The 27,966-nt window shown below is 45.2% G+C and overlaps 1 protein-coding gene and 1 pseudogene across 2 annotated transcripts; one reads left to right on the top strand and one right to left on the bottom strand.

Moving 5' to 3' along the window:
- Positions 1–176: 176 nt before the first annotated feature.
- LOC133378352 (NACHT, LRR and PYD domains-containing protein 3-like) lies at positions 177–26,871 on the bottom strand. Of its 2 annotated transcripts, XM_061613188.1 has the most exons (7): positions 26,590–26,871; positions 20,123–20,422; positions 11,850–13,542; positions 7,162–7,332; positions 3,529–3,699; positions 2,476–2,646; positions 177–463 (listed from the first exon to the last, which is right to left on the bottom strand). In XM_061613188.1, exons 2-7 carry the CDS (start codon positions 20,403–20,405, stop codon positions 337–339), a joined length of 2,616 nt encoding a protein of 871 aa, XP_061469172.1. In that variant the 5' UTR covers positions 20,406–20,422; positions 26,590–26,871; the 3' UTR covers positions 177–336. The 2 variants fall into 2 exon arrangements, with proteins under 2 accessions (XP_061469172.1, XP_061469175.1); XM_061613191.1 differs by lacking the exons at positions 7,162–7,332; positions 26,590–26,871 and having other exon boundaries at positions 180–463; positions 20,123–20,556.
- Positions 26,872–26,972: 101 nt separating this feature from the next.
- On the top strand, positions 26,973–27,091 carry LOC133375847 (5S ribosomal RNA; annotated as a pseudogene).
- The last annotated feature ends 875 nt before the right edge of the window (positions 27,092–27,966 follow it).

Raw genomic sequence — 27,966 nt, 5'->3', positions numbered from 1 at the left:
GGAATTAACCCTTAACACGCCCTTCCTCCCAGCAGGAGCCCAGGGTAGCAAACAAAAAACACCAAAATACTTTAAAACATCATAAAAACAAACTTTAATATACATTAAAACAAAACATCTTTAAAACCATTTTTTTTAAAAAAGCTTTCAAAATATCTTTTTCAAAAACAGGTTAAAATGTGTTATGTTCTTAAAAAGAAGTTTTAAAAACATATTAAAAAGCAATTCCAACACAGACACAGACGGTGGTTCTTGTTGCTTGGGAGTGATTTCACACCTGTAAGCAGTCTCTTCATTTTTCGAAGCTTGAGCGATAATCTTGTGTGACTGCCCTGTTTACCCTTCACCCGGGAAGGCTGCGTAGCCAGGCGGATAATAGGAGGTCAGGATTAGCTGAGGGCGTGCAGCACGAGCCGCTTGGAGTTTTTTCTGGGTAGTGCGATTTAGGGTCCTCATTGTAACTCTGGAAGGAGCAAAAAGAAAGATGCCAGAATCAGAAAGGCAACTCAGCTCTGGAGTACTAAAGAGGGGAACATGCGCAACTGCAAACTTCTATTCATTGGCGCTCCACCGAGAAGAACTACTCTGGGTCATCCACTAGGCAAAGCTTGCAGGCAGAGAGACCCAAGGCTACCAAACTGCCACCAAATGGCTAGCTTGGCTGAGACCTGGAAGCCTCTAGCCTGGGGGTAGCTAACGTGCCCTCCAGACATTATGAGACTACAACTCCCATCAACCCTGTTGGCTATAGGGCTGATCTATTCCTTTTTATTATTACATTTATATTTCACCTTTCCTCTGAGGAGCTCAAGGTGTTGTGCAAGCATCGTTCTCCCTCTCCCACTTTTCTCCTCACAACAACCCTATGAGGTAGGTTAGGCTTGAAAGATAGTGACTGGCCCAAGGTCACCCAGTGAGCTTCACGGCTGAGCAGAGATTTGAACCCTGGTCTTCCTTGCCCCAGTTTGACACTAATCACTACAGTGGCACACTGATGGGAGCTGTAGTCAGACAGCATCTGGAGGGCACCGTGTTGGTGATCCCTGCTCTAGGCAGATGCCAACAGTTGTATGGAAATGCTTCCTGGGACTCCAGCATCCCTTCTTGGAGTATAACAGAGACATACTTCTATAGCAGCATTTGTTTTTTGTTGTTATGTGCCTCCAAGTCGACTACGACTTATGGCGACCTTATGAATCGGTGACCTCCAAGAGCATCTGTCATGAACCACCCTGTTCAGATCCTGTAAGTTCAGGTCTGTGGCTTTCATGATGGAATCAATCCATCTCTTGTTTGGCCTTCCTCTTTTTCTACTCCCTTCTGTTTTTCCCAGCATTACTGTCTTTCCTAGTGAATCATGTCTTCTCGTGATGTGTCCAAAGTATGAGAACCTCAGTTTCATCATTTTAGCTTCTATTGATAGTAGCAGCATATAGCTCATTTATTCGATTTATCCCAAGACCTTCAGTTCCTAACTCTCTCTTGATGCATCATACCACCAAGCTGCACCTCTCTAGGGCTTCTCCATAATCCTCTTGACTTATCAGTGTGGTCAATTTAACAATTCCCAGCTTTTCCCATATCTTCCAACTTAATTCTATTTTATTGAGTTTCCAGTTTTCTTTCCATGATTTTGTGCATCGTTCACCAACCTGTTGCCCTCCAGATGTTTCGAACAACAACTCCCATCATCCCCAGTTGGGAAATTTGAACCGAAATACAGCCATCCTTCAAAATATCGCACTTCTCTGAATTTCAAATGCAGTTCTCCAGCCAAGTAATGTGTAGGATAATGTGTGCCTATGTTGTTGTTGTTATGTGCCTCCAAGTCAACTACGACTTATGGCGACCCTATGAATCAATGACCTCCAAGAGCATCTGTTATAAAACCACCCTGTTCAGATCTTGTAAGTTCAGGTCTGTGGCTTCCTTTTGGGAATTAATCCATCTCTTGTTTGGCCTTCCTCTTTTTCTGCTCCCTTCTGTTTTTCCCAGCATTATTGTTTTTTCTAATGAATCATGTCTTCTCATGATGTGTCCAAAGTATGATAACCTCAGTTTCATCATTTTGGCTTCTAGTGACAGTTCTGTTTTAATTTGTTCTAACACCCAATTATTTGTCTTTTTCACAGTCTATGGTATCTGCAAAGCTCTCCTCCAACACCGCATTTCAAATGAGTTGATTTGTGCCTATGAGTGCATATATCAGTGAAAACAGCACACGAAAAGTCACTCTATCAGAGGAAATTGCTTTGCAAAAATGTGTACATTAGGAGAAATTCACACTAAAATGAATTTTCATGGAAACTGATGCGGAAATGTGGAGAACTGAATTTAAGATTGGAAAAATGAGAAACCAGCATTGACGTATTTACCCATTCCTAGGTGAGGATAAATGAGATTGCAAAGCGACTTGAACAGGAATGACTGTTAACTCTAACAACACTCGGAGACTGAAACTAGGAGAGGACTTACGCCAGTCTCTGAAGTTTACAGTGCGGCTTCCGCAGCACCTCGCACAGCTGCCGGATGCCCTCGTCTCCCAGGTTGTTCTCCCCAAGACCCAGCTCCATCAGACTCTTACTGGTTTCCAGGACAGAGGCCAGATCTTCACACGCACCAGCTGTGAGACCACAATGGTGCAACCTGCAAAGGAAGACAACAAGATTTCTGGCACCAGGAAAGACCAAACTGAAGGAAGAGGGAATCATGCTCCAACCCGACAGACAAAGCAGCTCAACAAAGTGGGATCTGAACATCCAAATTCCACAAAATAAAAGAATGTAGATGAGTTATATAAAACAACTTTATGAAACAAATATGATCAAATTAAAACTGGTGTAACCGATAAATACTTGTTTGAAAAAAGTAAGATCAACCATCAAACATATTTTGACCACAGGTCTTTTTAAGTGGTCACAAATAAACATATATACAATATGGAACATATATAAAAATATTCCAGTTCAAAATACTCCATACAAGTAAAACTAAAGGGAATAATACATACTTAAATATGAGTAACACAAAAATATATTGCTTAAAATGTAAAATGTCTACAAAACAGTGAAGCAAAACAATGATTAGCCAACATCTTTTTGCTTTTAACAGTTGCCTGACATGCATAAATGATTGGTTTGGAAGGGTTTCATATTCTCTTCCCAAGCCAGGAAAAATTTCACCCGCAACATTTTTCTGTTAGGTTATTGTTAAAAGCACAAGCACAGAGCTGGTAAACAAAAAGTTGGCAACCCTTTTGAAAAAGTTGCAACTGACGGCTCTTAACTGAGCATCTGTGCTGAACTGCTTTGACAGGAGCCACCCACTTGATGGCGCTAGGCCCTCAGCTGTGGGGACTGCAGAGTGGCATGTTGGCAGAGGAACCCTCATTACAAAACACCTTACAGCCGGCAGGTGTATTGCCGGGTGCTTTCCCATGGCCAGCTTTCTGGTGCTGCCAGTACCCAGTTAAATCTAGCAGGCAAAACTCTTTCCCACCCCTTTAGCAGAGATTATAAAGCCACGTACATGAGTCTTTGCAGCCTGGACTGTGGGTGCTGCAGACCCTCACACAGCTTCCTGGCTCCTCCATCACCCAGGTGGTTCTCTTCCAGATCCAGCTCGGAGAGGAACTGGTTGGATGCCAGGACCAGCGAAAGGCGCTCACATGCAGCAGCTGTGAGACTGCAGTGGTGCAACCTACGCGAGATAAAGAAAGGTGCCTTGTCTTTGCTGCCAGGATGATAGCTCACTGCACGAAGCTGGGAAATCGTTGGCCTTAAATCTTTTTACTCCCACAGTGCAGGGAGTATGACACTGAGGAGAGGGTTAGGGAGGCCCATTCCACCCTGAAGGCCCATGGGGGCGTTGGAAATGGATAATAGTAGTATTGGGTCTTGTGACAATGACCAGCCACGTGGCCCAAATTGACAAGCAGCCACATGATAACAGCATCCACGTAAGAGCCAGTGTGGCACAGTGGTTAGACTAGAGTGTCAGCCTAAGGCCTGGGAGACCAGGGTTCAGATCCCCGCTCAGCCATGAAGCTCCGTGGGTGACCTTGGGCCAGTCACAGGCACTCAGCCTAATGGTCCTCACGGGGTTATAATAATAATAACAACAACAACAACAACAACAACAACAACAACAATAACAACAACAACAACAACAACAACAACAATAATAATAAGGCTTATTTCTATCCCACCTTTTGGCCACAAGGCCCTCAAGGTGGCTTACAAAAAATAAACACATATTTATTTATTTATTTATTTATTAGATTTATTAGTCGCCCATCTGGCTGGTTGTCCAGCCACTCTGGGTGACTTACAGAATAAAAACATACAAATACATTAAAACATTAAAATCTCAACAGTAGTAATAAATATAGAAATACATATCAATAAAAACAGTACAATTTACAAAAATTAAATAACAAGGTAATAACATTATTAAAAAGCAACAAGGGTTGTTGTGAGGATAAAACGGGAAGGGGGAGAACCATGTACGCCACCTTGAAATTGAATGAATGCATAATCGAAATTGTTTTTACATAAGAAAGTGTTGTAACATTTTAAAATTGATATAATTGTTTTTATATAGGAAAGGGTGTGTTTATTTATTTATTTAATTAAATTTCTATACCGCCCCATAGCCGAAGCTCTCTGGGCAGTGTACAAACTAAAACTTCCATCTACAATTAAAACACATATTTAAACAATTTTAAAACTACATCCAAATTTCAAAATTGTAAACATTTTTAAGACAGACAAAAATGCATATTAAAATACTAAATACTAAAATACTAAAATGCCTGGGAGAAGAGGAAAGTTTTAACCTGGCGCCGAAAGGACAGTAATGTTGGCGCCAGGCATGCCTCGTCAGGAAGATCATTCCAGAATTCGGGGGCCACCACTGAGAAGGCCCTCTTTCTTGTTGTCATCCTCCGAGCCTCCCTCTAATTGCTTTTATTGCTGGTTGTTTTTATTGTGAAATGACTTTGAAATATCTTATTGGAAGAGATTCATAAACTGATTAAATAGAATAACAAGGAGATGTGGATATTGCTCTTGTTTGGATGCTTGTGAACTTCCCTGGCATCTGGAAGTCAGAGGGTACTATCTCCAGGAGCGGATGCTGCATTTTGGGTTATCACGGCTACAAGCTTGTGCAATACAGTGGGTATGAGAATGAGCTCTAAGCAGAGGAAGCCTCAGTTCAAAGTTCATTTGAAGTGTGAACTTACAGAATGTCCTAGGGGGAAATCACTCTCTCACACACACAGCCTCAGATAAATAATATGGGGGTAATAACACCAACCTACCTTTCAGAAGTGGTTGTAAGGATATTGAAATGATGTGAAGTGGTCTGAGCACTTCCTAGATCTGTCTTCTATGTCTTTATCTAATGCTTAACATTGTGGGTTGGATCCAATGTTGCACTAAGAAATTCGTCTCATCAGCACAGTGATTTATGCTTGCACAATGGAACTTCCCTCCCCCTGTGCACTCCCTAAATCTGTACTGGAGTTCCCCCAATCCTCTGGAGCAGCTCTGGGGAGGGCATAGGGAGCACGTGGAGGAAGGAGAGGGGGAAAGTTCTGTTGTGCAAGTGGGAATCCTTGTGCAGATAGAAGGAGTTAGTTGGATGCCGTTCTGTATACGCATTACACACACATACTAGGAATGCGGGAGAAATTTGATTCAGTTCACATTTAAATCAAATTCACACTTTCCAAAATAATATGCACACTGAAACACAGCCATCCTTTTAAAAATTCACACTTATCAGAATTTTGTGATGCATTTCTCCAACCAAACAATTATTACAAAAATGCATATTGTTATGAGTTTGGGGGGTTGAAATGGATAATTTCTATGAGTCCCCTTCCAGCCTCTGATTTGGAATCCTGTGCCTTAGGGTGAGAAACTTGCTCTGCTGGTCAGATGAGTTTCTTTTGTTAAGCTAATAGAGTGGCCAGGTGGGTTAATGGGTCTATCAGGTACCCATCAACCGGTGAATGGGTCAGGGAGTCCCTTTTATCATTGAAACTCTTCAGGAAAGTGTGTCGCCGTCGTTGTCCCCCCGGGCTGAGGAGAGCCTTGTGTTTTGAGTTGTGTCTGAGGAAAGGCTGGGAAATGGAGGCAGGCAGAGAGAGTGGCTCTCTGCACCATGGCTTTGGGGTGCCTCCTGTAACCCCGATGGAAAAGCTGGATATTGGACTGCTGATGCCTTGAACCCCTCCATCCTAAGCTCAGGTTGGAATGTGTGTAAATAAATAAACCATATTTCATAAAGACACTGCAGTCTCTGGTGACCTTCTTCCCAAGGAAACCAAACCCTGGGCGAGCGCAGGGACCCCTGAAATCTCACCGCTCGGAGATTGGGGTGGCGCGCAACAATATATTAGAGGGAAAGTGTGCATAAAAATGAATATATTGGTGAAAACAACATACAAAAATGCATTACTTGAGGAGAAACTGCTTGCAAAAGCTTGTACATTAAGTCAAAACTGCATACAAAAATGTGTTTATTAGGAGAAATTCACACTAAAATGCTGAAGAATTTTCATTTTTTTTAAAAATGTGCAATTACCACAGAAATGTGTAGAACGGAATTCAAGATTGGAAAAATGAGAAACTGAGAGAACCGAGATGGATAGATCCTTCCATCCCTAACCCACATGCACACACTCACAGCCATCACAACATCCTGTGGCAATTGGCTCCATAGAACATAAATGCAAAGAAATACTTTTCCTTGTTAATCGCTGGAGAGGCAGGCAGATATGCTGTAATCATACATCTGAGTTCCACATTGATTGGTGGCATGAAGAGAGGTACTGATGCCTATCAACTTGGCTTTAAAAGGGGATTAGACAAATTCATGGAGGGTAAGGCTATCAATGGCTACTTGTTGTTTTTTAAATTTATATCCCACCCTTCCTCCCAAAGGGAGCCCAGGGCAGCAAATTGAAGATAAAACACTAGAAACATATTGAAAACAAAAATAAAACCACATCTTTGGAACACCTTTAAAGACATCTTTAAAACAACAATCCCAACACAGCTGTAGTTATGATGGCTTTGTGTTACTGCTTCCAGAATTGGAGGCAGGATCTCTCTGGCACTCTCTGGTGCTGGGGAAGAATGAGGCACTTACCGGAGACTCTGTAATTTACAACCTGGATCAAGAAGCCCACCACACAAGTGGATCACGCCCAAATCACCTAGTGGATTTTCACCCAGGTTCAGACTGGCCAGACTCTGATTGGTCACCACAATGGAAGCAAGATCTTTGCATGCGGCAGCTGTGAGACCACAACAGTTCAGCCTGCAGAGAATGGTACGGCACAAGAGTTATGCAGAAGGGCCACAGGACTGCGAGCCCCTCCATGTATCTGCTGACATTCCAACAGCAGGAATAAGTAGCTTTACGAAAATAGGACTCATCATTTTCACTGTTTTAAGAAAATATATGGGGCGATAGTGAAAGCTAGTCCTACTCAGAGTAGACCCATTGAAGCTAATGGACATGACAAACCAAAGCGTACGTTTACGGTCAGAGACCAGAATGCAATACAGTACACATATATATACATATGCCCATACACACAATTTAAAAGCAAATCTCACTTCTGCATCGGTTGTTGGGTTGACAAAAGTTTTTCGGTATTTGATGGCCACAGCGCAAAAACTCACGACCTGAGATGAGACTAGAGATTTTGCAGCTGATTAGCAGATCAACCCATTCCCCCTCCAGGTGTGGATAATGAAAACCCTTTGATCTAGCAACTAGGTGTTTACAGCCAAAGTCCCTGATAACCTCAAGGGGTAGTTAGCATTCCCCTCCCCCGCCAAATATCTCCCACTACCCCATTCTGTCCCCCAATTTTCCGTCACAGTATATCAAGGTTTACCAGCAAGGATTGAATCTGTACTTCCACTCCCATAATAATAATAGCTCTTTGCTCCCCTAAACTGGGGCATTCTGGAGTTGTTCCTGTGTGTCACCCCAAAATCTTGACAGGAAACAAGAAGAAAACTAAACTAACCTGCTGTGGATAAATAAAATGCAAGTACATGCAGGGATGATCATACAAATCATTGGGTAGCTACAACAACTCAGTGTTAATAGACTGAGAGAGGAACACACAGCCGTTTCAGTACACGGCAGGCACAGGAGAGGCCTAACTTACACCGATTTCGAGCTGTGTCTGCCCATATTGCTCTAGTTGTACGCATGCGCTGCCTGGTTGCACATGCACACAAATGACTGGAATTCAGCTTGGTTCATAATTGCCATGCACGGCAGTGGTCGTGTAAATCAATTGTGGGAGTACGGAGTAAAGTTTTCGTAAAATGACCAGGTATTCATGAAATCTGAAAGCATGCAATAGAGAAAAGGAACTGGCCCCACTGGACAAAATGACTAGGGCAGGGGTCATCAATATGGCACCCACAGGTGCACTGCTTGAGGCCTCCCCTCAAGGTGCCCTTCCCCTGCCAAAATTAGAATGTTGAAGAAGCATGTTATTGTAGCCATCAGAATATGTTGCGGGGTGTGCTTGGTGATGTTTGTGAGGGATGCCCACAACAGTTTCTCCAGTTTGCAAATGTGCCTGCCCGCTGGCCCCAAAAGGTTGCTGATCTATGCATTAGGGCAAGCCTTATAAAATGCCCTCCCTTGCTGACACTTGCATTGTTGAGCTTGAGGAGCCAGGTTAAGACCTTATTTGCCCAACTGTTTATTAAACAGTAATTCTGATTTATTTACTAAAAAGCAAAGCCCCGGGGCAAACCAATTTAGTGCCCCCCAGATGTTCTTGGATTCCAACTCCCATCATCCCTGATCATTGGCCATGCTAGCTGGGGCTGATGGGGCTTGAAGTCCAATAACATCTGGAGGGCACCATGTTGACAACCCCTGGCGTAGGCAGTTGTGTTGGCTGTTTTTATTTGTGGTGCTGTTGTTATTTTTAAATTTCAAACAAAATCTGCTGCCGTTTGATGTTAATGTGCTACACTGACATTTTAAATTCAGTTGTGTTTCTAATGGCTGCACACATCCAATATATTTAAAGCATCGGCTGCCCAAGAATCCTGGGTAATGCAGTTTGTTAAAAGTGCTGGGAACTGTAGCTCTGTGCGGGGTAAACTACAGTTCCCAGGATTCTTGGGGGTGGGTGAAAATGTGTTCCAAATGTGTTTTACGTGTACGGTGTGTATGCAGCCATTTGTCTGTAGCTGAGGGGTACAGCACAGGCTTTGCATACAGGACGTCCCAGCTTTAATTCCTGGTGTCTTCAGACAAAGAACATAAGGAGAGCCTGCTGGATCAAGCCAGTGGCCCATCTAGTCCAGCATCCTGTTCTCACAGTGGCCAACCAGGTGCCTGGGGGAAGCCCGCAAGCAGGACCCGAGTGCAAGAACACTCTCCCCTCCTGAGGCTTCCGGCAACTGGTTTTCAGAAGCATGCTGCCTCTGACTAGGGTGGCAGAGCACAGACATCACGGCTAGTAGCCATTTATAGCCCTGTCCTCCATGAATTTGTCTAATCTTCTTTTAAAGCCATCCAAGCTGGTGGCCATTACTGCATCTTGTGGGAGCAAATTCCATAGTTTAACCATGCGCTGAGTAAAGAAGTACTTCCTTTTGTCTGTCCTGAATCTTCCAACATTCAGCTTCTTTGAATGTCCACGAGTTCTAGTATTATGAGAGAGGGAGAAGAACTTTTCTCTGTCCACTTTCTCAATGCCATGCATAATTTTATACACTTCTATCATGTCTCCTCTGACCCGCCTTTTCTCTATACTAAAAAGCCCCAAATGCTGCAACCTTTCCTCGTAAGGGAGTCGCTCCATCCCCTTGATCATTCTGGTTGCCCTCTTCTGAACCTTTTCCAACTTTATAATATCCTTTTTGAGATGAGGCGACCAGAACTGTACACAGTATTCCAAATGCGGCCGCACCATAGATTTATACAACGGCATTATGATATCGGCTGTTTTATTTTCAATACCTTTTCTAATTATCGCTAGCATGGAATTTGCCTTTTTCACAGCTGCCGCACACTGGGTCGACATTTTCATCGTGCTGTCCACTACAACCCTGAGGTCTCTCTCCTGGTCGGTCACTGCCAGTTCAGACCCCATGAGCGTATATGTGAAATTCAGATTTTTTGCTCCAATATGCATAATTTTACACTTGTTTATATTGAATTGCATTTGCCATTTTCCTGCCCATTCACTCAGTTTGGAGAGGACTTTTTGGAGCTCTTCGCAATCCCTTTTTGTTTTAACAACCCTGAACAATTTAGTATCGTCAGCAAACTTGGTCACTTGACTGCTCACTCCTAATTCTAGGTCATTAATGAACAAGTTGAAAAGTACAGGTCCCAATACCGATCCTTGAGGGACTCCACTTTCTACAGCCCTCCATTGGGAGAACTGTCCGTTTATTCCTACTCTCTGCTTTCTGCTTCTTAACCAATTTCTTATCCACAAGAGGACCTCTCCTCTTATTCTATGACTGCTAAGCTTCCTCAGAAGCCTTTGGTGAGGTACCTTGTCAAACGCTTTTTGAAAGTCTAAGTACACTATGTCCACTGGATCACCTCTATCTATATGCTTGTTGACACTCTCAAAGAATTCTAATTGGTTACTGAGACAGGACTTTCCCTTGCAGAAGCCATGTTGGCTCTGCTTCAGCAAGGCTTGTTCTTCTATGTGCTTAGTTAATCTAGCTTTAATAATACTTTCTACCAGTTTTCCAGGGACAGAAGTTAAGCTAACTGGGCTGTAATTTCCGGGCCATCCATAGCCAATCAGTGACCTGGTTTGCACGTCATGGCAAACTATAGTTAATCACTTCCTCTCTCTGGCCTGTTTGTGTCCTCCCAGGTTGCTCTTTGAGGAAACGAGCCATGACTTCTGGCTTGATGTTTGCGGTTCCTGGCTTGATGTTGAGTGGTTGTGGTTTGGTGGAGCAGAGAGTCTTCTCTCATGACAAGGACCTCTGCTTGGGGGCTGGCAGCCGTGCTTCAGTTATGAGGGGAAAGACAGGGCTCCCCATCTCCAATTCCCTCCAAGGCTCAAAATAGTGGCCCACTGTAGCTTTGTATAACATTCGCTAAGGAGTTGAGCACAAAAGGTAATGGAGGCAGGTGCCTCCCAGCCTGTGCAGAGCTGGCTCAAGACATTTTACTGCCAGAGGCAAATAATGATACCCCACCCCTGCCCATTCCCATGTACTGAATCTGACTGGACTGGACATTGAATCTTACTTCAGCTCTAGCATCGGGACAGCATCCTCCACTGATCTGAGGGCATCAAGCTAGTGTGGTGTAGTGGTTAGGGTGTTGGACTGGGGCCTGGGAGACCAGGGTTCAAATCTCCACTCAGTAATGAAGCTCACTGGGTGACCTTGGGCCAGCCACTGCCTCTCAGCCTAACTTACCTCACAGGGTTGTTGTGGGGATTAAATGAGGAGGGGGAGATCCATGTACACCACCTTGAGCTCCTTGGAGAAAAAGGTGGGATATAAATGCAATAAATAAATAAGTAAAATAGTGGTTGCAAGATAGCCCATGTGGTATGTCCTCCAATGGCTGGGGGACTCAGGAGGAACAGTCTGGGATCGGTCATCCTTGCCCCCCCCAAACATCTGCAGCCTGAGGCAGTTGCCTCACTCTGCCTAACAGTAGGGCTGGTCCTATAATTCGAGCACTGGATGGCTAAAAGCACTGAGGTGAAAGATAAGCACCAATTCTGGACAAAGGACAATCCACCTGTGCTCTTCAGCCCCAGTGACACCACAAGGAGCCCTCGTGGGTCTTTCTGATGTACTTACTGAATCTCCAAGGGCTTCAGCAGTCCTGGTAGGAGCTGGCTGAATGTTGAAGGCCTCAGATGATGGCCAGAGAGTCGAAGTGAGTGGAGATTAGGAGCAGCTAGCAGACAAAATGAAAGAGCGGCAAAATCCAGCTTGGTAGAGAGCAGGTCTTGGAGGTCCAAGTTGCAGACGTGCCTCAGGATGCTCTCGGCAAACTGAGGGTCTTCAGTCTCATAGATGCAATGGCACAATTCCAGCAGTTGCTCCCCCCTCCTGAAGGACTGGCACTTGGCTTCCTGCTCCACCCATCTCAGCATCTCCTGGCAGAGCCTTGTCCCGGTCATCTTGCAGCCCCATGCTTTTTGTAGGAGATTCAGCCTTCTTGCACTGGAGAGGCCGAAGAGGAAACGCATCAGCATGGAATAGTTGCTGCCATGCTGCTTCTTATTTCCAAGAACTTCATTCAAGTCTTTCAATGACGACGCTGCTGGGTTCCCATCTGCATCCAGAAGGTAGAACAAGGCTGCAAAGAATTCCTGGAAGCTTAAGTGAACGAACCTGTAAATTATTGCTCTGTAGGCATCCTCCTGATGGAGGACTCTTCCACTTGCAGAAAGGGTTTCCAAGTCTGAGCAGCCAAAGCCATGTTCTTTCAACTCTTCTTCACCAAAGGCCATCGTCTTATGGAGCATCCCATCTTTTGCTAAGGAGCAGAGGCCTTCCAGATTGCACAGCTTGGAGTGGTACCCAAAGAAGCTGCAGAGGAACAGCATGTGAATTTCTGTGAATGTCGCAGACTCCGGGATATCTTTAAGGAAGTCCCTTTGGGGTTCCTGTCTGAATGTAGAGCAAATAATCCAACACAGAATAGGGAGGAAGCACATGTCGAACAGAGTTTCATTCCTTCTCACAAATTCAAAGGCTTGAGTGGCTTCTTCCTTGGCTTCAAAGAAATGATAGAAATATTCCTTCCTCTGAGCTGGTCGGAACCCCAGCACTTCCACAAACTGTGGCGACCTCAGACACTGCAGGAGAGGACCCAGAGCTATGGGTCTTGTAGCCACAATGAGATGGCACTTGGCAAGGAGTCTTTTCCTAAGCAAGCTCATCACCAGAGTTGTGGTGGCCTGCTTTTTGCAGGGGTCACTGCTCAGGATGTCGTTTGGAAGACCACAGTCCTTCAGCTCATCAAAGCCGTCAACGAGGAAGAGGACGTTGTCTTGGTTCATCAAGATGTCTTCTACTAGGAGTGTTCCTGGAGGGCAGGTGTTGAGTATCAGGTCACCTACACTCATAGGCCCACTGGTATAGTTCATTGCTTTGCAAGATATGTAAAAGACATATTCAAACCTCTCCTGCCAGAATTTGCCAGATGCCCAGTCCAGCATTATCTTCCACATGGCTGTGGTTTTCCCCACCCCCGCGGGTCCAAGTAGCACAATGGTTCTGGAGCTTTTCCCCTGGGCATCTGAATCAAACAAGTTCTCCATGCCGACTTCTAGCCCCTCTTCTGGGTGAGCCTCCATCTTCCGGTGCTTTCTCTCCACAGCCACTAGCTCATGGGCTCTCTCTTGGGGACCACATCTTCTACTGAGGAACAACTCTGTGTATCTTTGGTGGAGACTCACCGTTGCACCAGCAGGGTAGCAGCCCAATTCAGGGATACTCCAAAATGTCTCTTGGATGTGCCTTTTATATTTCTTCCTGCAATCTAACACAATCACACAACAAGATCACCATCAGGCAGAGGCAGAACTCAGTGGCAGAGGAAATGCTTTGCATGCCTAGAGATCACAGGTCCAGCCCTTGGCACCTCCAAACTGCAGCCTCCAGAGTGTGGCTGAGAAAGATCTCTGTTGCTGGGTCTTTGAGGAGTGGCTGCTAGCCAGAGCCAACAGGACTGAACTAGGTAAACCAATGACTCAGTATAAGGTTGGTTCATATACCCAGGAATTACAAATGGCTAATTCAGAGAGAGGGGGGGACACGTAACTTAAAGAGCACTTAACTTTTACTGTCCCAGGGCTGCGATCAGCAAAGAAAAGGGTTCTCTAGCTGAGCTCTGGCTCAAATTAAGCTCTACAGCAGCCCTTCCCAACCTTTGGGTCTCTAGATGTTGTTGGACTACATCTCCCATCAGCCCCAGCCAGCACGGCCAATGGTCAGGAATGATGGGAATTGTAGTCCAGCAAACATCTGTGGACCCAAAGGTTGGGAAAGGCTGCTCTGCAGTGTAGTGTCTACATACAGTGCTGCAGGGAAGGCAAGTGAGCTCTGCTGGACTGTAGAGCATGGAGGTGGTTCGAGGTGTCAGGGTAGGACTTCGGGGCTCCACTCAGCAGAGTTAGCAGGAGGGCCCACAAATCCAGCAGGGCTGACTTACCATGTTTTGAACTAATGAGTGAAGTAATACAGATTAACATCTAAAGAGAGTGGCCCTTATATGATGATTGGGCAACATCCAAAGTTGTGGAAACGGGCTTCCCCTACTTCTCCCACCCTGCAGCCCTCCATACAACCCAAATCCACTCTGGGGTTCCCCCAAACCCCTGGAGCAGATTTTGGAAGCATGCAGAGGAAGGGGGAAATTCCCTTGTGCAAGCAGAAGTTCATGCCATGGCAGATGGATACTCTTGGGTATCGCCCAGGGATTCCAAAGCCTAAAACTGGTATAAGGAATTTTGACCAGCCCTGTAGCCGGCCTTAAGTGGGGCAGCCATATTTCTAGCTGGGCATTTGGGAGGGGAGGCACACTGCGCCAGCCAATCCCCCAGCCTCCACTCCCTGATGGAGAGGATGCGAGGGCCAGGCCAGGGGAAGGGGAAGGCAGTGACCTTTGCCCTCACTCCTCCTCCATGCAGAGTGCGTACATGTTCTTAAATTGCCCCTGTTCTTTAAACAAGATGTCATTCTTGAAATGGAGGCTGTCATTATGATGTCACCAGAAAATGGTCTAACTGTGCTAGGAAATATATACATCTAATCAAGAAATTAGCTAACAATGCAAAAGAGTAGAAAAGCTTGTTTCAAATTGGTACAAAATGTTGGTTTATTGAAGCCAGTGGTGGAAAATAAATTAAAATTCAGAATCATGACATACTGATCATTCAAAAACCAATTTTGAATAGAAACTTTATTGCAGTATATTTTATTGTTCCATCTGGGTTTCATATGGCGAATTCTGCCCAAACTTTTACTTATTTATGGTATTTTTATTTTATTTTTATCCTGCCTTTTGCATCAGTTATATGTCACTTTGTTGTTGTTATGTGCCTTCAAGTCCATTATGACTTGTGGCGACCCTATGAATCAGCGACCTCCAAGAGCATCTGTCATGAACCTTGCTCGACACCGTGGGTTCCTCAATATGGAGTTCCGCAGGGGTCAGTTCTGTCTCCCATGCTTTTCAACATCTACATGAAGCCGTTGTGTGCGGTCATCAGGAGTTTTGGAGTGCGTTGCCATCAGTACGCTGATGACACGCAGCTCTACTTCTCCTTTTCATCTTCTTCAGGAGAGGCTGTCAATGTGCTGAACCGTTGCCTGGCCGCGATAATGGACTGGATGAGAGCTAACAAACTGAGGCTCAATCCAGACAAGACTGAGATGCTGTTGGTGGGTGGTTTCTCTGATCAGATGGTGGATATACACCCTGTCCTGGACGGGGTTACACTCCCCCTAAAGGAGCGGGTTCGTAGTCTGGGGGTCTTTTTAGATCCTTCACTGTCACTTGAGGCTTAAGTAGCCTCGGTGGCACGGAATGCGTTCTACCAACTTCGGTTGGTGGCCCAGCTACGTCCCTATCTGAGCAGGGAGGACCTTACATCAGTTGTACATGCTCTGGTAACCTCGCGATTGGATTACTGCAATGTGCTCTACGTAGGGCTGCCTTTGAAGACAGTTCGGAAGCTACAGCTCGTGCAAAACGTGGCGGCCAGATTAATAATGAGGACCAAGCGGTCTGAACACATAACACCTGTCCTGGCTCGCTTGCACTGGCTACCAATATGCTTCCGGGACAGATTCAAAGGGTTGGTTTTAACCTATAAAGCCTTATACGGCGCGGGACCACAATACCTGTTGGAACGCCTCTCCCGATATGAACCTGCCCGTACACTGCGTTCTACATCGAAGGCCCTCCTCCGAGTTCTGACTCATAGAGAAGCTTGGAGGGTGTCAACAAGAACTAGGGCCTTCTCGGTGGTGGCCCCCGAACTGTGGAATAGTCTTCCCGAAGAGGTGTGCTTGGCACCGACATTGCTATCTTTTCCTCTTTTCTAAGGCATTTTAATCTAATTTTAATTTAGTTCTTAAGTTTGCTGTAATTGATTCTGATTTATTATTTTTATTTATGTTTTTGTTGTATTATATTATGGAATTTTATTGTTATATATTTGTATTCTTGTTGTACACCGCCCAGAGAGCTATGCTAGTGGGGCAGTATAAAAATTTAACAAATAAAATAAATAAATAAATAATGAACCACCCTCTTCAGATCTTGTTAGTTCAGGTCTGTGGCTTCCTTGATGGAATCAATCCATCTCTTGTTTGGCCTTCCTCTTTTTCTACTCCCTTCTGTTTTTCTCAGCATTATTGTCTTTTCTAGTGAATCATGTCTTCTCATTATGTGTCCGAAGTATGATAACCTCAGTTTCATCATTTTAGCTTCTAGTGACAGTTCTGGTTTAATTTGTTCTCCCAATTATTTGTCTTTTTTGTGGTCCATGGTATGCGCAAAGCGTTCCTCCAACACCACATTTCAAAGGAGTTGATTTTTCTCTTATCAGCTTTTTTCACTGTCCAACTTTCGCATCCATACATATAGAACAGGAATACCATGGTCTGAACGATCCTGACTTTAGTGTTCAGTGATATATCTTTGCATTTGAGGACCTTTTCTAGTTCTCTCACAGCTGCCCTCCCCAGTCCTAGCCTTCTTCTAATTTCTTGACTATTGTCTCTATTTTGGTTAATGACTGTGCCAAGTTATTGATAATGCTTGACAAGTTCAGTGTCCTCATTGTCAACTTTAAAGTTACATAAATCTTTAGTTGTCATTACTTTAATCTTCTTGACTGTAGTCCTGCTTTTGTGCTTTCCTCTTTAACTTTCAACAGCATTCATTAGTGGTTTCTGCTAGTAGTCTGGTATCCTAAGGGTGGGTATCCATATTTAATAATGACTAAAGAATTCAGTTTTACAAAGTTTAACTCAGAAGCCAGATTTACTGATGTTCCTTAACAGTGTGATCTAGAGCTGAGCTGAATGTCCATACACCTCCCCCCCACTGTTTCACAGGATCAATTGTGCCCTGCATAAGTGGGCAAGGGGGATATTCTGAGACTGTTGGGGGCTGCAAATTCTTACAGTTTGGGGGGGTAGTGGTTCTATCTTTAAAATGTGTTCTGTGCTTTTCCTTTCTTTCAGTTACAAAAAAAACAAAGCCTAGCTGCCTCTTAAAGAAGTGGCTGGCTGTATTGCAGGGACAGAATGACCCTGGGAATGATGCTACACTTGAAGGGGTGGCAAGCCTTTATTTTTGGTGTGGGGGGAATTCAAAGGAAGGCAGGAAAGCCCTTGGCTACCCTGTATTTAAAGGCACAGCTCCTCCTCCTCTTCCAGCTCACCCTTTGAAGAATTCACCTGCTCACCTCCTGAAAACTGAATTAATTTTTTGGGGGGATGATTTGCCCTACCCCCATGAAACTTCTGAAAATTGCTCTGTGATCTGTTGGCCTGGAGACGGACCTCGCTTCTGTTTTGGAGAGTTGGAATATTTGATAAAGGGATAATTGCTTTTGATGTGGCATGGGGGGCGCTTTTCTCATTTCTCCCCCTTTTTTCATTTTATTTATTTATTATATTTATATATCGTCCCATAGCTGAAGCTCTGTGGGCGGTTTACAGCAATTAAAAACATTAAAAACAAATATACATATTTAAAAACACATTGTTTAAAAACAATTTAAAAACACATGCTAAAATGCCTGGGAGAAGAGGAAAGTTTTGACCTGGTGCCGAAAGATAACAGTGTTGGCACCAGGCACATTTTAAGAAAGGTTTCCCTCCCATTCACTTCATAGGAAGGGAAATTAACTAGACCAGACACTCCAAGGCTGCTGTCATTTTGGGTCTGATCTGTGGATGTGTCAGGGGAACAAGAGGGCTTTGGATCCAGCAGAACCAAGGCTGCCCTATCACTGTTTTCGGTCCTATCACTGGTGAGAAACTTCCAACACAATGATGTGTTTACGTCAGCATAGTGGGGGCTTCTCCAAAGGTATAGGTGCCCTCCTGCAGCTGAGGCTCCTCACCATTTGCAGAGCTTCCAACAGCTCCTCAGCCAACCATACTTCCAGGAAATGGTATAACGCAAGGATGGGAACCTGTGTCGCTCCGAATGTTGCTGGACTACAACTCCCATCCTCCCTGGTCATTGACCATGCCGGCTGGGGCTGATGGGAGTTAAGAGTTCAGCAACATCTGGAGGGCTACAGATTCCCCATCCTGGTCCAAAGTCACCTGAGGGTGAAGCTAAGCAGGTCTGGATCTGGCCAATGCCTGGGTGGGTGACTGCTGGCTTGGGGACGATGTGCATGCTGCCTTGGGTTCCATGACAGAAGAAAAGTGGGATATAAAGGTAAGAAATAAATTTTGGGAGGACTTGGGATTGCTCTGCCCTACTTTTAAAATTCCTAAATGTGATGAACAATTTTAAGCTAGACATCATGCGTTTTAGGGTCTTAAAGTAGCTGGGTGTGGGCCACAGCTCAGTGGCAGAGCAGAAGGTCCCAGATGCAATCCCCAGCAGCTTCAGGTAGGCCTGGGAGAGACTCCCTGTCTGAATCCCTGGAGAGCTGCTGCCAGCCAGTGCAGACATTACTGGCCTAGATGGAACAATGGTCTGATTCAGTATAAGGCAGCTTTCATTGTTCCTAGGTTTAGAAATAATAATAATAATAATAATAATAATGATGATGATGCATGTATTTCAATTTTGCCTATCATTTCATTTCTCCCCCCCCCCCGCAGGAAAAGAAAACTAGGAAAAGGATAACACTAATAGTTTCCTCCATGGCTCAAAGTGTACAGACATAGTACATCTGTAGCCCCCACTGAGTTCCGTGCACAACACAAGCCTCATTGTTTTACACAAAGTGGCGTGGGTGCCTCACAAAGGTAGAGAGAGTGGAATAAAGTGTTGGGATCTAGGTTTGAGTCCTGTCCCTGCCGTGGACTCATTGTGTAATGTTGAGCAATTCCTTTCAGCCACAGCAAGAGATATAGTATAACCTCCCGTCCCAGATGACTGGTGCAAGATTGCAAAAAAGCTTTCAGATTCCTCACTATACGGGGGAATTATAATATGTTTTTATTAGCAAGGAGAGCTCTAGGGAAGTCAGGGAAGTGAACCAAGCCAAATGCTGCAGGGGGTGTCATGCATCAACAGGTGCATTTCTTCACAATACAGATTAAGAACCACAGCAGGAAGTGATGGAGCTGGGTGGCTAGGTGGCAGATGAGGAAGCCGAGCATCAGGTCCAGCCCCAGTGGTTCATTCAGAACACAGGCTGGTGCAGTAGTTCCAAGCTGGCAAAGGCACAAGCTGTTGGGTGGAGGCTGCTCTGATTGCAAGTCCCGGATGGATGCCCAAGCCCAGAGTGGCACTGCAGGCCACAGCTCTCAGCAAAGTCAAGATGCCTCCTGGCATTCCTCTGAAAGAGACAGAAATTTGGAGTCATTAGAGTGCCACAGGCACCACCATGACCTGTTGCTGAGTTCTGCTGAATCTATTATGTTCTCCGCTTCCCTTTGCCCAGCAGCGCCAGATCCTGGCAACCACCCCTGCCTTGGGCTCCTACAATGGCAACATCTGGACTTGGGAAAAAGAGAAAACAAGCTCTGTTTTGTACCTCCTTTTTGATTCCTCAGAGTTTCTGCTGCAGGGTGTTGCTTTGTTTTTGTTTAAAGCCATGTGGTACTATCAGGCATCACCTCTCCCATTTTTCTGTGATCAGCTTAGAATGGGGGTGGCATCAGCACCTGGGATCTTGGGTACCTGTCTGGGCCCCAGTGCTCTAGTGGGGCTCACTTCTGATGACTCCCTCTGGCCAGGTTGCCACCATTTTGGCATAGCAGCCAGAAAACTAACAGGCGAAGCTTTCCCTGCAGGGATGCAAAGGTATCACTAGTTTAATATCTGCCTGCCATGAAACCGTTAAGTGCACAGAGGAACTGAGCCAGGAAAAAAGCAAAAAAGACCTTACTAACAAGAGCATGACTAGTCTTACCGTTATGTTTCCATTTCTGGAGTCTGGTGGCCGAATCCTGCAAGTTGATAGCCCTGAAGACTGTGATGGCCACTTCGCAGGCCCCCTCCTTGCCGTAGGCCTCAAATAAGAGCCATACAGTGTCCACCGTGTCAGCCTTTTCCAACTTGCTGCGGGGGATGTTGGCTTTGCCTTCCATCTTCAGGAAGCACAACTTGTTCTTGAACCTCTTGAAGTTCTCCTCGGAGAGGTTGTCCAGAGCGAAAAGGAGAGCGTCTTCAATGGGTTCTCCCAAATCTTCCATTTCAAACCGAGAAAGGTCTGTAACAAGCAGCGGGGGGGTGAACTAGACTGCCCTCCTGGCCAGCTGCCTCACTCACTGCACACACACAAAAGGAAAACCCCCAGAAACGGAAACCTCTTTGTGGCAACTTTCCTTTTCGTGCAGCTAATCATCAACTAAAAAAAAAAAAAGCCCAGTGTTAAAGATTAAAAAAAGCTCCCACAGTGTAACTAAGAATTGAGAGCAAATACTGAACAAAGTACAAGAAGAGTTTATCAAATGATTTTTGAAGGATGTTTTCCTGAATTTATTGATTTATTACATTTATATCCTGCTTTTGTGCAAGGAGCTCAAGATATCATAGGCGGGTCTCCCTATTTTAGCCACACAACAAACCTGTGAGAAATGTTAGGATGAAACCTGTGACTGGACCAAAGTCATAGAATCATAGAATAGTAGAGTTGGAAGGGGCCTATAAGGCCATCAAGTCCAACCCCCGGCTTAAGGAAAAAAAGTTGGGAGTGAATTTGATAAACTCAACAGCAAAAAGCTAGAACAGAAGAGAGCATGCCAAGAAGCTGAAACTTTAAATGGAACACCAAAAATAGTCAGCCTGAGATCATAGAATCATAGAATAGTAGAGTTGGAAAGGGCCTATAAGGCCATCAAGTCCAACCCCCTGCTCAATGCAGGAATCATAGAATAGTAGAGTTGGAAAGGGCCTATAAGGCCATCAGGTGCAACCCCCTGCTCAATGCAGGAATCATAGAACAGTAGAGTTGGAAGGGGCGTATAAGGCCATCAGGTGCAACCCCCTGCTTAAGGAAAAAAAGTTGGGAGTGAATTTGATAGACTCAACAGCAAAAAGCTAGAACAGAAGAGAGCATGCCAAGAAGCTGAAACTTTAAATAGAACACCAAAAATAGTCAGCCTGAGATCATAGAATCATAGAATAGTAGAGTTAGAAGGGGCCTATAAGGCCATCAAGTCCAACCCCCTGCTCAATACAGGAATCCAAAGCATTCCTGACATATGGCTGTCCAGCTGCCTCTTGAACGCCTCCAGTGTCGGAGAGCCCACTACCTCTCTAGGTCGTTGGTTCCATTGTCGTATGGCTCTAACAGTTAGGAAATTTTTCCTGATGTCCAGTTGAAATCTGGCTTCCTGCAACTTGAGCCCATTGTTCCGTGTCCTGCACTCTGGGACGATCGAGAAGAGATCCCGGCCCTCCGTGTGACAACCTTTCATGTACTTGAAGAGTGCTATCATATCTCCCCTCAGTCTTCTCTTCTCCAGGATAAACATGCCCAGTTCTTTCAGTCTCTCCTCACAGGGCTTGGTTTCCATTCCCCTGATCATCCTTGTTGCCCTCCTTTGAACCTATTCCAGTTTATCTGCATCCTTCTTGAAGTGTGGAGACCAGAACTGGGCACAGTATTCAAGATGAATGACCCAGTGAGCTTCATGGCTGAGTGGGGATTTGAACTGAGGTCTCCCAGGCCCTGGTCCAACCACTACACCACACTAAACACTACACCAGACTTACAGTATAGTGTAATCCAATATATATCTATTTGGAAGCAAGCTCCACTGAACTCAGTGGGAAGGGCCATAGCTCTGTGGCACAGCACCTGCTTTGCATGCAAATGGACCTGGGTTCAATCCCAGGCCGCTCCAGGTAGGGCTACAACAGAATGCTCTCTCAGTACTTGGAGGGACGCTGCCACTCAGAGCCAACCATGGTGAGCCATATAGATCAGTGGCCTGACTTTGTGGAAGGCCGCTTCCCATGCGGTGTTGTGGTTAGAGTGCTGGACTAGGACCTGGGAGACCAGGGTTCAAGTCCCCACTCTGCCATGAAGCTCGCTGGGTGACCTCCGGCTAGTCATAGTCTCTCAGCCTAACCTACCTCACAAGGTTGTCATGAAGATAAATTTGGGAGGGGGAGAACCATATTTGTACGCCGCCTTGAGCTCCTTGGAGGAAAGGTGGGATATAAATTTAATAATAAATAAAAATTCTTGTGATAACCTTTAAAGTGACTGCACACCTCCCCTTTGGGGAACGGCTGCAACTCAGTGGCAGATCGGGTTGCCAGGTTCATGGCCTGAGACTGATCCTGTATCTTTAGGAGAAGAGAAAGTCAGCCAAGTGCAGGTGTTCTTGCAACACAGTAATGGGAAAAACCACAAGGTGGAATTCTCCCTTCCCGCTGCCCACCTTTTCAAGATACAGAAGACCTCTTGGAGGCCGGGCCAGGAAGCCTTGCATTGTTTTCGAGAGCAAAACAAGAAAGCAAATCCCTCTCTACATCACTCCCCTGTGACTGTCGGATGATAGTTTGGGCACAATGGCTGAAAACCACATACTATTCTCACTCGGCCGGGTGCACGTGGTAAGGGGGCTGTTTGCAAGTGTCTCAGGCACTATGTCGTGTGTCACAACTCAGAAGCATTTTGTGGCAGCCTCTTTGTTAGGGCTGTTAAGTAACTTTTCAAAGCAGCCTTTTTTAAAAGGTTGCAGTGACATGTATGTATATATATGTGTGTGTCTCCTACACAAATACCTTCCAAAATTCCACAGAAGAAAATGTAACAGCCCTATCCTCATGACCAGAACTACTGCCCAAGAGAGCCATTGCCCCTCCCTCCATTTCCTTTCAGTCTGTGGGCATCCTTTAATTTGTTCAGCCTGTCCCACATTGCCTTCGAAAGCAGACTAAGGCCCCACCTGAACCGTACATTTACATCACTAATATTCCAATTTACGCAGTCATGGCTTTCCCCAAAGAATCCTGGAAACTAGTTTGTTACAGGTGCTGAGACCCCTGCTCCCCTCACAGAGATATAATTCCTGGAGTTCCCTGAGCAGGGATGCAATCATCTGGGGATGTGAGGGGGTTGTAGACCTGTTACTTTTTTAGAAGCAGGGTCCCAGCCAGGTCCCTATGTATGAGCCAATCATCATGAAAAGGAAGCATGTTAGCCTCTGAGAAGAGTCCTTTTCTTTTCGTGCTGTTTGGAGCCAATCAGAACGAAAGGAGGGAAGCCAGCCATGGAGAAGACTCTTCTCAGTAGTCAACAACACAGCCTCCCCTTTCATGATGATTGGCTCCTAGGAACATCTATTTTAGCAGAGTGTGGACTTGAGAGATAACATGGAGAGCAAGGCAGACGAGGGAAAGCGGAAAGGGGGCGTGGCTGTGGCTATCATGAAGAGACCCTGCATTTCTGAATTTCTTGCTACGCTACTTGTACCTGGGAAAAGGGACAGTCGTTCAATCACTCTGGGAACTGCAGGGGCCTCTTAAACAATCTCAGCACCCTTTACAAACTACAGTTCCCAGGACTCTTTGGGGGAAGCCATGGCAGTTTAAAGTGGGATAACAGTGCAGATGGTGCCTGAGTGAATCTCCCACACGCTTTATGCGGCCTCTTAGTATTTCTCAGATATACCTGCTTGAACTTATTTTTCTTCCCTCTCTCCGTTGTGTTCCATGCCATTCCCTTCTGCCCTTTGTTTATGGTGAACCATTCACATTTTGTCTTGTGAATAAGTAGCACATGCCTCACATCCACAGGACAGAATGCACTATAGAAAAACCAAGATGAAGAGAACACAATATAGCTCTATAACTGTAGTGTACAGTGGCTTTTGCCAACCTGGTGCCCACCAAATGTTTTAGAGACCACAACTCCCATTAGCCCGCATGGCCAACAGTCAGGGATGATGGGAGTTGTAGTCTGTCAACCTCTGGAGGGCCACAAGTTAGCCACACCTGATAAAAGTTCCAGGCTCTTGTTTTCTGCCAAGCGTTGCCTCATTTGCACCCCACATTTATAGCACTATTATTCCGCTTTACACAGTCATGGCTTCTCCCAAAGAATCCTTGGATGTGTAGTTTGTTAAGTGCACTTTCTCCTCATGGAGCTACAATTTCCAGCTCCCTAAGAAAAAGGGATTATTGTTTAAACACCAGGGATGTAGTTGTCCAGGGTCTCAGGGGGTCTTAGACCCCTTACTTTTTTTGGAGCAGGGTCCCTATGTCTCCAGCATCCTATGAGCCAATCAGCATGAAAGGGGAGTATGTTAGCTACTGAGAAGTGTCTTCTAACATGCTTCCTTGCCCTTTGCTGCTGATTGGAACCAATCAGAATGAAAGGAGGTGGATTAGCCACTGAAAAGACTCTTTTCAGTAGCTAACAATCTCCTCTTTCATGCTTATTGGCTCCTAGGGACATCTGTTGTTTTGGGAGAAGGCATTAACAAAGATCTCATTCTCAACCCAGCACAAAAAAAGAGCGAGGGGTGTTGCTGTGACTATCATAAAGGGACCTTGCACTTCTGAATCTGCTGCTACACTACTGTTAACCACTCTGGCAATTGTACCTCTGTGAGCAGAACATTTTATACCACTTTAAACAGCCATGACTGTTTAAAGCAGCATAAGATGGCTTTAAATGTAAGGCACAGGTGGGGCCTAAATCATTCTTCAGCCTTTTACAAACCTGGCAACTTTATCTACAGCCCAAATCTGTATTTGGGATCCGCTTCTTTTATTTATTTATTTTACCAAAGGCCAGGCTGCAAGCCAGGGGTTCGTTCTGCTCCACCTGTTAGAACCAATGCAGTAAAATTCATTTACCAAGCAGCTTTAATTCTTAACCATTACTGACTAAATCACCCCATCCTGTGTAAGAATTGCTTTCCGATTTAGACTCACAACAAAATCTATGAGGGGCGTTGGACAGAGAGAACACTCCCTGACTAAACAGGGCTTTTCACCCAAGTAAGGGGGCTTTCTTGATAAAGTCCAGGTGTCCCATACTTAAAACCTAAACTGTTATTTAATATTTGTTAATTTGTGTCCCGTTTTTCCACCACATCGTGCTCAAGGTGGCTACAGGTAATGTAAATACAATAAAACACCAATCAAATAGGAAGTAACAAATATAAAATCAGGTGTGTAAAACACCAATAAAAGCAGTCACTTTAAACTAATTACAACATATTAACAGGTCAGCGAGAGCCAGTATGGTGTAGTGGTTAAGGAGTTGGACTACTGGGAGACCAGGGTTCGAATTCCCACACAGCCATGGAGCTCACTGGGTGACCTCGGGCCAGTCACTGCCTCTCAGCCTCAGAGGGAGCCAATGGGAAACACCCTCTGAATACTGCTCACCATGAAAACTCTATTCATAGGGTTGCCATAAGTCAGAATCGACTTGAAGGCAGTCCATTTCCATTTTAACAGGTCAGCTTCTGGGCTTACTCCAAAGGCCTCTGTTTTTAGAACTTTAAAATTGAAACAAAAAACGGTGTTCTTTGATATATTTTATAGTAAACAGCTTCAACTGAACTGTTTTTCAGATCATCGCCCACATTATGGTTTCCATTGTGAAAACTGCAAAGCAGGTTAAAAAAATAAGGTTGCCAGCAAAAGTCTGAGGCAGGCTGATGGCCGTGGTCGCTTTTGCCAGACTCCCATAGGTTCACTTCCACATGATATAGAACCTGTGGTGTGTTCGCCATTTTCTGGCTGCTCCCTCTACAGATATATAGCTAATAATCATTCTTAATTGCGTTGTTTTTAAATGTTTTTATGTTGCTGTACACCGCCCTCGTGTTTTGCGAATGGGCGGTGCATAAATACCTTTCTAAATGAAAACACATGAATGTATTTCAACCAGGAGATTGCTTAGCCTCTTCTCCCCAACTACCACAAGCCGAAGCATTGCAGGCTGTTTATAGCATAAAAAGATTTTCCAGGACCAAACAGGGACTGTGCGTAAAATAACTTGGCACATTCCATTGTCACCGTACTCTGCCCCCTCTCTCTTTCGTTCAGCACTATCCCAAAGCATTTTGGCGTCTGAGCTGGAAAACCCCAAAAGACATGCACACCCGCACACTTAACACTGACAGGGCACACTCTGCAAGGAAGTTCTCCTGCGCAAACCTCATCGAAATAAACAGGAATAGCACAAGAAGGTGCTCACACACAGCTCCTCAGCGAGGCTTGTGCAGGAGATATCCCCTGTGAATCATCCCACATGGGACAAAACCACCTCCTCCTTTGCCACTCTTCACAGTACCCAAAACCACTGACTGAGGAGTCATCTCTGGTTTTCCTCTATGCAATACTATTAATATGAACCATTGTCAGTCTGTCTCCTGTGGTTAAAGACCACACTGGCATCCTTGCCTTGGAGGAAGGGCACAGGAAGGCCACGCAGCGGTTACCATGCACAATGGCAGTGATGAAGCAGCGACAGGCTGGCGATCCCACACAGCTTCCTTGCCGAGCTCAGGCCGGATGAAGGCGTCTGACAGCCCTCGGAGGGAGAAGTGAAAGCAAAATCCAGCACTCCCCCCCTGCAGGCCCCCTCTGCAGCAACGTGGCTTATGCTATCACGCAGGGGCCGAGAGAAAGGCTGGCCGCTTCCCTCCTTTTCCAGCAACCCCCACATGCAACCATTTCTGCCCTCCCCTTTTGGCAGAAGTTATCAAAGCTTCAGGAAGGAGCCATTGACACAGAAGAACCAGGGGGCTGTGCGTTACATTTCAAGCAATTCTGACAGCAAAAATGCCTACAGCCGTACAACCCTGAACACGCCAGATCTCGTCTGATCTCGGAAGCTAAGCAGGATCAGCCCTGGTTGGTCCTTGGATGGGAAACTGCCTGGGAATACCGGGCGCTGTAGGCTTAGAGGAAGGCAATGGTAAGCCAGCTCTGAATACCTCTTACCCTGAAAGCCCTATCATAGGGCTGCCATACGTCATAATTGCCTAGAAGGCAAACTAAGAATGCCATTATAGGAGGGCCATTTTAGGAATATAGCAAGCTGCCTTACACTGCATCAGACCATTGGTCCGTCTAGTGCATTATTATCAACACTGGCAGCTGCCCTCCAGGGCTTCAGACTGAGTTCTCTTCCCTCCTAGCTGGAGACTGCAGCTGGGACGTTCTTCGTGTGAGGCAGATGCTCTCAACATGGAGCTACAGCCCTTCCCTATCTTCTGGCTCCTAGTACATCCCATCCTAATACTTATTTATATTTAATTATTTATTTATTACATTTGTATACCGCCCCATAGCTGAAGCTCTCTGGGCTGTTTACAACAATTAAAATATTAAAAACAAATATACAAATCTAAAAACACATTTTTTAAAAAACACATGCTAAAATGCCTGGGAGAAGAGGAAAGCCTTAACCTGGCGCCAAAAAGATAGCAGTGTTGTCACCAGGCACACCTCGTCAGGGAGATCATTCCATAATTTGGGGGCCACTATTGAGAAGGCCTTCTCCCTTGTTGCTGTCCTCCGAGCTTCTCTCGGAGTAGGCACCTGGAGGAGGGCCTTTGATGTTGAGCGTAATGTACGGGCTTAGGCCTCAGGGCAGTCACAATTTTATTTAACTGTAAACATTTACATTCGTAAAACAAATACAAAATACTTCATAAATTAGCAGATCAGATGTAGAACAGGTCAACATGGATGATGGCTATGTTCCTCTCCACCGTTGGAGGCAGTAAGTCTCTGAATACCAGTTTGCTAGGATTAACAAGCGGGGAGAGTTGC

This window comes from Rhineura floridana, chromosome 1 (genome assembly GCF_030035675.1).
Source record: "Rhineura floridana isolate rRhiFlo1 chromosome 1, rRhiFlo1.hap2, whole genome shotgun sequence".
Lineage (NCBI taxonomy): Eukaryota > Metazoa > Chordata > Lepidosauria > Squamata > Rhineuridae > Rhineura > Rhineura floridana.
Note: the sequence above shows the minus strand (reverse complement) of the source record. Positions and strands in the feature narration are given on the sequence as shown.